Genomic DNA, 12,266 nt, shown 5'->3' with positions numbered 1-12,266 from the left:
TCAAGTGCACGTTATCATCTTCTGCCATATATGGCATTATGCCATAATAAAGTGCAATGTTGTTGCATTAATTTGTTCTCAAAGCGGTGCTGATAGACAATATAAGCGGGTTAAAAGCTGTGAGCTGTCTTGGGAAGTTAACCTTGCATTACTGAGCAACTGTTTCACCAGGTATCCAGTCTAGCTTACCAAATTCCCAACCAGACTAACATTAATTATAATCTTTTAATAGTCATACATGTGTGTGTGTGCGCGAGTGTACACCTGTCCTTTTTTCCCCCTAAGGTAAGTCTTTCCGCTCCCGGGATTGGAATGACTCCTTACCCTCTCCCTTCAAACCCACATCCTTTCGTCTTTGCCTCTCCTTCCCTCTTTCCTATATATATAATGTGTGTTGTGGTCTTCAGTCCTGAAACTGGTTTGATGCAGCTCTCCATGCTACTCTATCCTGTGCAAGCTTCTTCATCTCCCAGTACCTACTCCAACCTACATCCTTCTGAATCTGCTTGGTGTACTCATCTCTTGGTCTCCCTCTATGATTTTTATCCTCCACGCTGCCCTCCAATACTAAATTGGTGATCCCTTGATGCCTCAGAACATGTCCTACCAACCAATCCATTCTTCTAGTTAAGTTGTGCCACAAGCTCCTCTTCTCCCCAATTCTATTCAATACTTCCTCATTAGTTATGTGATCTGCCCATCTAATCTTCAGCATTCTTCTGTAGCACCACATTTCGAAAGCTTCTATTCTCTTCTTGTCCAAACTATTTATCGTACATGTTTCACTTCCATACATGGCTACACTCCATACAAATACTTTCAGAAATGACTTCCTGACACTTAAATCTATACTCGATGTTAACAAACTTCTCTTCTTCAGAAACGCTTTCCTTGCCATTGCCAGTCTACATTTTATATCCTCTTTACTTCGACCATCATCAGTTATTTTGCTCCCCAAATAGCAAAACTCCTTTACTACTTTAAGTGTCTCATTTCCTAATCTAATTCCCTCAGCATCACCCGACTAATTTGACTACATTCCATTATCCTTGTTTTGCTTTTGTTGATGTTCATCTTATATCCTCCTTTCAAGACACTATCCATTCCATTCAACTGCTCTTCCAAGTCCTTTGCTGTCTCTGACAGAATTACGATGTCATCAGCGAACCTCAAAGTTTTTATTTCTTCTCCATGGACTTTAATACCTACTCCGAATTTTTCTTTTGTTTCCTTCACTGCTTGCTCGCCTGTCTCGTACATCTTGCTCACCAGATGGTAGAGTTTTGTCAGGACTGGCTCTCCCAAGGCCATCAGTAGTTCCAATGGAATGTTGTCTACTCCAGGGGCCTTGTTTCGACTCAGGTCTTTCAGTGCTCTGTCAAACTCTTCACGCAGTATCGTATCTCCCATTTCATCTTCATCTACATCCTCTTCCATTTCCATGATATTGTCCTCGAGTACATCGCCCTTGTGTAGACCCTCTATATACTCCTTCCACCTTTCTGCTTTCCCTTCTTTGGTTAGAACTGGGTTTCCATCTGAGCTCTTAATATTCATACTAGTGGTCCTCTTTTCTCCAAAGGTCTCTTTAATTTTCCTGTAGGCAGTATCTATCTTACCCCTAGTGAGATAAGCCTCTACATCTTTACATTTGTCCTCTAGCCATCCCTGCTTAGCCGTTTTGCACTTCCTGTCGATGTCATTTTTGAGACGTTTGTATTCCTTTTTGCCTGCTTCATTTACTGCATTTTTATATTTTCTTCTTTCATCAATTAAATTCAATATTTCTTCTGTTACCCAAGGATTTCTACTAGCCCTCATCTTTTTACCTACTTGATCCTCTGCTGCCTTCACTACTTCATCCCTCAAAGCTACCCATTCTTCTTCTATTGTATTTCTTTCCCCCATTCCTGTCAATTGCTCCCTTATGCTCTCCTTGAAACTCCGTACAACCTCTGGTTCTTTTAGTTTATCCGGGTCCCATCTCCTTAAATTCCCACCTTTTTGCAGTTTCTTCAGTTTTAATCTACAGGTCATAACCAACAGATTGTGGTCAGAGTCCACATCTGCCTCTGGAAATGTCTTACAATTTGAAACCTGGTTCCTAAATCTCTGTCGTACCATTATATAATCTATCTGAAACCTGTCAGTATCTCCAGGCTTCTTCCATGTATACAGCCTTCTTTTATGATTGTTGAACCAAGTGTTACCTATGATTAAGTTGTGCTCTGTGCAAAATTCTACCAGGCGGCTTCCTCTTTCATTTCCTTGCCCCACTCCATATTTACCTACTAAGTTTCCTTCTCTCCCTTTTCCTACTACCGAATTCCAGTCACCGATGACTATTAAATTTTCGTCACCCTTCACTATCTGAATAATTTCTTTTATTTGATCATACATTTCTTCAATTTCTTCGTCATCTGCAGAGCTAGTTGGCATATAAACTTGTACTACTGTAGTAGGTGTGGGCTTTGTATCTATCTTGGCCACAATAATGCGTTCACTATGCTGTTTGTAGTATCTTACCCGCATTCCTATTTTCCTATTCATTATTAAACCTACTCCTGCAGTACCCCTATTTGATTTTGTGTTTATAACCCTGTAGTCACCTGACCAGAAGCCTTGTTCCTCCTGCCACCGAACTTCACTAATTCCCACTATATCTAACTTTAACCTATCCATTTCCCTTTTTAAATTTTCTAACCTACCTGCCCGATTAAGGGATCTGACATTCCACGCTCCGACCCGTAGAACGCCAGTTTTCTTTCTCCTGATGACGACATCCTTTTGAGTACTCCCCGCCCGGAGATCTGAATGGGGGACTATTTTACCTCCGGAATATTTTACACAAGAGGACGCCATCATCATTTAATCATACAGTAAAGCAGCATGCCCTTGGGAAAAATTACGGCTGTAGTTTCCCCTTGCTTTCAGCCGTTCGCAGTACCAGCACAGCAAGGCTGTTTTGGTTATTGTTACAAGACCAGATCAGTCAATCATCCAGACCGTTGCCCCTGCAACTACTGAAAAGGCTGCTGCCCCTCTTCAGGAACCACGCGTTTGTCTGGCCTGTCAACAGATACCCCTCCGTTGTGGTTGCACCTACGGTACAGCTGTCTGTATCGCTGAGGCACGCAAGCCTTCCCACCAACGGCAAGGTCCATGATTCATGGGGGGGGATATGTATAGAAAGAAACTTCCACATGGGAAAAATATATTAAAAACAAAGATTCCAAGACTTTCCAAGCGGGAAAGTGCCGGTAGATAGGCACAATGAATTGTTTTTAATATATTTTTCCCATGTGGAACCATTATAATAATATAATAATAATTACAATAATTTTGATAATTAAAATAAAGAAGAAATAAATCAGTTTATATTTGGAAATTTATTTTAACATTTATCACTGAAATTTCAGCATATTAAACTTGATTCATAACTAAATTGATGCCTTATTGAGGATTGTGAAAATCTGAGTTTGTAATCTTACGGAACACATCAAATATGGAGCCAAGATTGGGAGACTGCATACAACACTGCATTCATAAAATAACACGTGAAGAATGTTGAAACATATGCAAGAGGAAATTAACCACAATCAACCGATTCAATTTTCATCCAAAGAAGTTACGTTCGTAGCGCAATCCTTGTCCGTCATGAAATTACCACACACTGGTATACTAAATTCCTACTAACTCTCTGTGAAATTTTCCCGAAAAGAATAGCTGAGGGCTACTTTGATGCTTACACCACATGCTTCACGTGGTCAGCTTGGTTTACACAAAGAGTGTAACTCCACAATAATTTTGATAATTAAAATAAATTACATCAAAACGCAATTTACAAAAGAAAAACCTCGAACTGGTTTTTATCGTCTTACTATTAACCTGATGAGTCAAACATTTGTATAAGCATGTGGTACTGGTCTCACAAAGTACACCCCATGTGAGTTGAATGTAAAGAAAAGTTGCTATATTGAAAAATATTGTCAAGAAGAGACGTTATAATCTCACGCACATTCGCATTTAAGATTGATGATCTTAGTTAGATTTACTGATCAACACGTGGTTCCACTTTACTCACAAAGTAGTGACAAAGCAACTACCGGAAGATATTCTGAACTTCACACTCGAATTACACTGCGTTGCAATTTAAGATAACATTAGATATTTTAGAGCTAAACCTGAAATAAAGGTGATTAAATTTTCAGTTAGGCTGAACTTAAGAAATCCATTTTCCTACGGACTTAGCAGAGATGCGCTTAGCCGGAGATCTTATCACTTCAGGCACTCGCCGCGGACAGACTGCCCTGGGCCCCTACCGAGCGTGGTTAACAGATACAAACGGAAGTGACCAGAGAGGCAGCTTCCTATACCAACATGACAAGGGACGGACAGGACCATACTAAGAATAGAAATCTCTCTGCTTTTAGAAAGCGTAGCTACCTGTTCCGACGTTGGTCGTACTGTTCTCTAGTAGGCAGGCTTGTCTGCTACAATCAAGCATGCAACTAGAAATACATTTCCTCATTCATCCTCTCACACAGAAGGGAAGGGGGATGACAGTATCTTATCATATACAGCGGGTGTAGGTTCCGTATGAGATTCTGTGACATGGATTACATATAAACTGTGTTTTAAGTGTAGTGGCGTGACAGATCGTTCTTGTTTATGTGTAATAGTAACATGTTTCACTGCTCAGTCTCCTCCCAGATAGTCAGAAACACCGCAGTAAATTTAGAAGAATTTGTGCCGTTAATAACAGATTTAAGAAATTAACATAAAAGTAATCCAACAGAGACCTTTCAAAAGAACCAAAAATGAGATCATAAAATACTGGTACTCCAAGAAAATTTACATCCCAAAAACCACACTGAAAAGCTTAATATCAGATGGGACCTACTTCATTGTGAGTCAGGGAAAAGTCAATTTGCACTTCAAGCCGAATTATGTATTTTAGTATGGTTTACGAAATTCCGATGCTCTTTGGAGTATCCTCTGATGCCCTGTTTCTTTTATGGTGTAATGAAAGCTCTCTTAGTGCTTTATACACACGAACATATGGGCTTCCTACACCCCTGCAGTTGCACACGCCCAGTATTGCTTGTTTTGTGGCGCTCTCTGGCAACTGCTAAATAGAATCTATTTTTAACAGTATTGCGGACGGTGGTTAGAAAAGCGTTACTTTCAAAGTAAATTTCTTTTTATGCAAGATGAATTATGTTACGTGTGAGAAAGTGGGATGGATATCTAAATCACAGAGTGTTCGAAACTGAACAGTTTGTGGACCAGCCACTTACAAGAATTTCGAGCCGAGACATTTATGTCATAATTTTAAATTTACTGGCACATTTGTGTGATGTATTTAAAGTATAACACACGCAAAAAAAGTTCAGTATTACATGTGAAAGCTTAGCTTCTGTTGTAGCGTGTTAATCTTAGAAACTGATATTATATGTGAAAGCTTAGCTTTTCTTGTAGATATACGGTACTGTGTACATTAATGTAAACCGTTAACTTTTCCTCTTGCGTGTTTGCGCTATGTAACCAGTGATCTTGCTATTGGCTGACTATAACACGTGTCCTATGCTCTGAATAGCTGCTGTCATCGGCTCACGAGATCTCGTGGCTTGAGATATGACTCGCTTACAAAAGGACATCACAACCTCGGTTTCAACGCTCTGGAAACTAATGTGCTGTGTTTGGTGCAATTCGAATTTATACTTTCATAATACGAAAATATGCAGCGTATATGCTGCTGCAAATCATAGGTCATTCCAAAACTCCCCCCCCCCTCCCCCCCCCCCCCCCACACCCCCACCCGGAAGTTCTACGCGGTTGTATGCAACGTTAACCATTCAAAGGAATGATAAGTTTTACAGTTCCGAGGGAAAATCTATGGAAAACCTACTGTCACTAAGCACAGAAAAAGTGTATTTTCTCCTGGGAAAAAGCATATTTTTTAAACGGGATATCCGGGAGAGATCCGGGAATTGTTTTCCTTGTCCCCATATACACCCTGTAGGATGGAGAGAGAGGCCATTGCATTTTCACAAATTGTGGATGTGAATGCTAAAGAAAACTAACAGCATCAGCTCTTCTCTGCTGTAAGCTCCTTAATATACACCGGTGCAATCATAATTTGTCATGACACCATGCTCTCTGCCAGCAGTCTGATGACATGAACTGACAGTTGCGTGGAATGTATAAACAGTTCGGCTCGCTGAGCTGAAACTGTAACTGCTTTCTGACTTGTTCAAGCAGCCTCTGACAATGTCTTCAGCAACAGATGATGAAATGTTATGCAGAGAAATATACCTTGGATCACAGGCTACTGACAATAAAGCAATATCACCATTTCACTGGATTTCAGTGGTTTTATATATCATTGTGTTCAAAATATCTGTATGTATTTGAATATCGTCAACTGCTCTCTCTCTCTCTCTCTCTCTCTCTCTCTCTCTCTTTCCAGCACTCAGATGGGGTAAACTTTTAATATGTACCTCTGACTGAAACACACAGCTGCTTTTCGTCAAGTTTTCATTTGCTGTGTCACTGAATGCTGCATTTTAGTGCTTGAAATGAAATCTGGTGCCACTGAATGAGTTGTAAAGTCGTAACACGTAAGACTTGTCACAAAATCTTCTTGGTGTTCCACGTGGACAGCTGTGTTGAAATGCTATGATGTTTCAATATGTGTCACACTCATTGTTATCATCATCATCATCATCATCATCATCATCATCTTCTTCTTCTTCTTCTTCTTCTTCACCAGAAGATTAAGAAAGGGACACTCATTGAAATATTGCGGAATGTTAACGCAGCCATATGGATGAAAACCTGAGGGTATTTCATTAGCACAATATGTACATTCACATTGGACTTGTATTTATTAGGTGCAGGGTTTAAACCCCAACCCAGTGATACTAAATGAGATTTTCTGTGATTTTTATGAATTGCTAGAGGCAAATACTAGAATGGCTTCCATAATAAAGCAATATCCATTTTTCCATCATCATTCTTGGCCAGTCTAACCTTGTGTTTTGACTCCAATGACCTTTACAATTACAGGACTCTTAAGCTACCTTCCTTCTTAATGTGTTCCACTGGATATCACCTGCTTTCAACTTCTTGAAGAAGGAAACAAAAAAAAAATGCTGTAATGTTTTCTTTTGTAGCTCTTCTGGAATAGTCTCAGGATGGCGTGTCATAAACGTGTTTTATCATTTTGTATTTTTTATGGTGTCCTATTGAGAACAACTATCACGTCTGATTGTACTAGATTTTTTAGAGATTAATGGTAATTATCAGATGATGTTTACCTATTCAGTGTATCTTGGGTATGTAAAAATGTCTCTGTTAGTTAGGAGTCTTCTACATTCCTTATTTTATATAGGAAATATTGTACAGAACTTTGATAGACTGGACAGTGGCAAAGGATGTGTAAGAAGGTTGGATATGGATTCAGAATATTTTTTTTGTTTGGTGAAACACCTCCCACCTAAGTCAGGGATGTCAAACTTAGCAATTTCGGTCGAATATGGTGTGGCATCTTCCTTCTCCACAGTACAACACCAATTAACCAAACTAAAGGGGGAGGGAAGCCATTTTGGATAACAGTTTTCTCAGTTAGGCCATGGACATCTAATATGCACCACAGTATTTCCTGGTGTACATATTTTTGGAAGCTTCTGAAGGCCAAACGAGTTCAAAAATCTCCCTTTGCAGACATCTTTTATGGTCTTTATTAATGTTAAAATTAGATAAAGGTTTACAGTATATTACTATACAGTATATTGTACTTCATAATTTGTAGCATAACACAAAAACAAAAATACACACACAGTGGAAAGAAGCAATCACTCAAATGCACTATTGTTGGCAGTATAGTTTTGTTGAGACCGATGAGTTCGTGGGTGGGGAAGCTACTCCCTGCCATCCACATTCCCACACACTCTCACCTATTTGGAGTTGTTTTGTATAATCTGGGTTTTGGTTGAACTGAGTTCAGTTAACTGGGGTTTTTACTGTATGCTACATGAAAGAATTTTCATAAAATTCCATAGCAGTGGGCTGTGTGGTGGTAAATTTGTGTCTGAAGACAGTATTTATTTGCAAGGCAATATGCAGCAGTTCCCTCTGTTACAAAAAGAATGAACAGAATTTAAATATTGTGAGTGAAGATGTAACATAAAACAGTTCATGGGATATTCTCTTTGTAACATTCAAATCAGGTGAGTTTTCTGTTATAGATTCCCATACCCTTTCAGTTTTCATAAAATGATTTGTGCTAAATGAAAGGGATCTTCTGTGCAACTACCATCACAGCTTTTCCTTTTGCCTGCACAAAATAAATTTAAACTTTACAAATAATGCATTGTTCTCTTGAGTTCTGCTCAAGAATGATAGGCAGTTGTAAAAGTTGACATGAAACCAAAGATCTCTTTAAAAGAATTAATATAATAGGATACCTCTAGTCACGTTACTTAATGATTTAGTAACTTATATTTTTTTTATTCTGTAGATTATTCAAGGAACTTTTAATTGTGTGTGAATGTTTTTGTTCCATTTGCAGTCCCAATGCTACTACAAGGTAGAACAAAGTTGATCACTGAACACAATGGTCAACGATATAAGCTGAAATCAAGGGATGGAAATGAAATTGACACCATGTTTGTAGACAATAGAAACAAGTAAGTGTGGCTGCACATTTGCCCTAACAACACATTATAACCAGAGATTGCTTGCACATGTGCACTCATCAAATATATTTTTGTGATCTACTGCATTAGAATATCTACTTCTTAGTTGTTGAAGAATGGTACATGCTCGTACCGAAGGGGAACCACAGTAGCAATTCAGTTTCCCAGTTTTTGTAGATCATTCCTTATACATTACTTTGATTATCTCCTTTTAAAATTTGATTTTTCTGTAAAATTATAATTTGGGAGTTGACCAAAAGTTTCAAGAGATTTCATTTGTTGTTGTTTTCTAGTCCCTTTAAAAATTCAGACAAGTTGAATATCATTACTAACACTATCTGTTGGGTCGTAATAGTGAATTATGTGTCTGATGACAGATGCAGTTATGCAATGAAATCTTCACAATTTTCTTTCTGCATTAGATCATAGTGTGAGCACAACTTTTTGGAAAGGTGCTCTCTCTCTTTTTCTTTGCTGGAAGGTGAAAAGAGGGAGTAGCTGTTCAGAAACATGGTGCTCACACTGTGATCTTATGCAGCAAGAAACCTGTGAGGATTTTATTGCATTGAAACTCCAATTGTAGGTATGACAAGAACTGTAAAACTTAAAATCATATATATTTTGCTATACAATCCTTTATTCCAAAACTTATGTTTAGTGCACTAGACAAAGTGTAACTGTCACTTTGAAAGAACACACAGTTTGCTGTGTGTGTGTGTGTGTGTGTGTGTGTGTGTGTGGGTGGGTGGGGGGGGGGGGGGGGGAGGGGAATCACACCACAAAGGAGGAGTTGTGTGACATAAGCAAAATATGGTACATGTGATTCTAAATCTAAAAGATGTCCAGTCAGATTTCATGCCAGTTGCATAAGAGTGGTGCTAGTAGTGCTGCTATGGGGATACAAATCAGGTTTGCTTTAAATGCACACTTTAATGCTTGTGAGCGTTAGTTGCCTTTGAGATTGGACGTGGTGAGTTGACGTTAGTCAAGAACGCCTTGAGGGCAACAAAGACTCCATTATCAACAGCTCACCAAGTCTAAATGAGGTCATGTAATATGGCTACAAGAAGCTAGATGTTCCTTCTGAGATACTGCAGAAAGACTTTGCAGCAATGTAGCCACCATATTTGATTGCTGGCAGCAGTGGTCACAAGAATGAACGGTCACAAGACGGCAGGGCTCTGGAAGGCCATGAGGAGGAGACTATTGTGTTTGACGTATGGCTCTCGCTCATCGTACTGCATCTGCAGCAGCAGTTTGAGCAGCAGTTGGCACCATGGTGACACAACAAACTTCACAAATCACTTATTTCGAGGACAGCTCCAAGCCAAGTTTCCCTGTAGCATGCATTCCACTGACTGCAAACCACTCCTATTTGTGATTTCAGTGGTGTCAAGTGAGAGCTCATTGTAGGGTAGGGTGGAGAACTATGGTGTTTCCTCATGAAAGCTGGTTCTGCCTCGATGCCATTGTGGGCTGTGTGTCGGTCAGGAGAAGGCCAGTTGAGGGCCTCTAACCAACCTGTTTCTGTGCTAGATACCCTGGACCTCCTCATGGCCCACACAGCCTGCCTGCAAATTTGTGTATCAGTCTGGTGATTCGACCTGTTGTGCAGTTACTCATAATCAGCATTCCAGGTGGTGTTTTACAACAGGATAAAACTCGCCCATGTAAAGATGTTGTAACCCAATGTGTCGACGTGCTGCCTTGCCTGCTCAATCACCAGATCTGTCTCCAATCAAGTACTTGTGGAACATCATCAGACAACTCCAGTATCATCCACAAACAGCATTAACCATCCCTGAATTAACTGACGAAGTGCAACAGGCATTGAACTCAATCCCACAGACATCCATCGCCTATACAACACAATACATGCACATTCGCCTGCTTGCATTCAAGATTCTGGCAGTTACACCGATTATTACTGTACCATCATGTCACATTTGCAATGAATGATCTTGCACTTACATTAAACTTTGGTTTTGCAATGTGAATCACGTAAATATTTTATATAGATAAATGTATTCCTGAAATTTCACTAGTCTGTATTAGTTATTTCTTGGTGTTGTGAGTTTTTTTGTCAGCGTATTACCTAAAGTAAATGATCATGCACTGCATAGAGAGAACTTCAGAAACTTGCTACTTTTGTGTATATTCATTTTTTCATTTAACCTACAACTTTGTTTGTTGCTAACAATAAACTTCAGTTAAAAATAAGATAATTATATTGGCACCAACATTTTCAACCTGCCAGCAGTTTTATGACTAAACTGAAAACCTGTATACATTGATGACGACAATGTGGATGTAGATGTGGGTGTGGATGTTTATGAGAATATGCTGCAATACACTGGATTGAAGAGGCATCAAGTAACACAGGCATTCCTGTAAAAGTGAAATTAGAAGAAAATGAATTTTTTTAAAAAAAATATCACTTCCTTGTCCCTAGAATAACATAAATAATGCAAGGACTAAAGGTCATAACTCACCATATAACAGAGGGGATGACTGGTTGAAAGGCACACAAACAAGATGTAAAACATTGGTGAGCTTATTGGTAGATTGCTCCCTCGGAGCTAAAGTACAAAACCCACATACTCGAGCACAGCTGCATTGTCCCAGGGTGATACTGGGTAATGAGGCTTCTTCGGAGCTAAAGTACAAAACCCACATACTCGAGCACAGCTACATTGTCCCAGGGTGATACTGGGTAATGAGGGGTTGGGGTGGGGTTTGGGGTGACCCTTTACAGCTTTTGGTTGGTGGAGGTATACTCTGCATCCTCGAAGCCGGTGGTTGCTTCTCATACTGGGAACTGTGTCTCCTACCTTTCCTTTTTAACATTCCCCAACCTACATACCTCTACTACCTGAGGAAGGAACTAATGGTTCCAAAAAAACTAGAATAGTTTTGTGTACTTTTATGTGTGTGTATTGGTAGTATTAAAAATTTGACTATTTGATTTGTGATGAAAATATATGAATTGATTTGTTACTTTCAGACATGAAAATGGAAGTGTCTTAATCCTCTGTTCAGAAGGAAATGCCGGATTTTATGAAATTGGGATTATGACCACTCCAATAGAAGCAGGTTATTCTGTACTGGGATGGAACCATCCAGGTTTTGCTGGCAGCACAGTATGTAATAATTTATTTTTCTCTTAGTCATGTATCTTTCTGATTGTTTAATATTTCTTACACAAATCATCAAGAGCATTATGACTACCCACTCAGAAGTCTCTCACAGCACCATTAGTACAGAAAACCACTGAATTTTATTCTGCCAGGGGCTTTGTAAGCCCTTTGTATTTTGCTGGAGGCAGTTGTCACATAAAAGCTACGCACAGGCCCTGTGAAGTCTGTGTAGATCATGGGTGATATGTGATATCTTCTGATTTGTTGCATCATGCACCCTAAATGTGTTAATATCCATGTGGACTGATGGCCATGTAGAAAAGTCTTATCCATAGATGAAAACATTGACCAATAACTAATGCAAGTGATCATAAAAAGTATTAACAAACCTGACAAGTTTTACTCAGTCGTCTACAACTACTACAAA

General features: G+C 39.3%; 1 protein-coding gene across 1 annotated transcript in view; it reads left to right on the top strand.

The window, feature by feature from the left end:
- The window catches only part of LOC126365921 (phosphatidylserine lipase ABHD16A), a 202,930-nt gene that overhangs the window by 69,220 nt on the left and 121,444 nt on the right, over positions 1–12,266 (top strand). Inside the window, exons 6-7 of the mRNA XM_050008672.1 lie at positions 8,576–8,693; positions 11,707–11,842. Of these exons, the coding sequence (XP_049864629.1) occupies positions 8,576–8,693; positions 11,707–11,842 (254 nt within the window). The remainder of the gene's footprint in view (positions 1–8,575; positions 8,694–11,706; positions 11,843–12,266) is intronic.

This window comes from Schistocerca gregaria, chromosome 4 (assembly GCF_023897955.1).
Source record: "Schistocerca gregaria isolate iqSchGreg1 chromosome 4, iqSchGreg1.2, whole genome shotgun sequence".
NCBI classification, from domain to species: Eukaryota; Metazoa; Arthropoda; class Insecta; order Orthoptera; family Acrididae; genus Schistocerca; species Schistocerca gregaria.
This window is presented reverse-complemented; position numbering and strand designations above follow the sequence as displayed.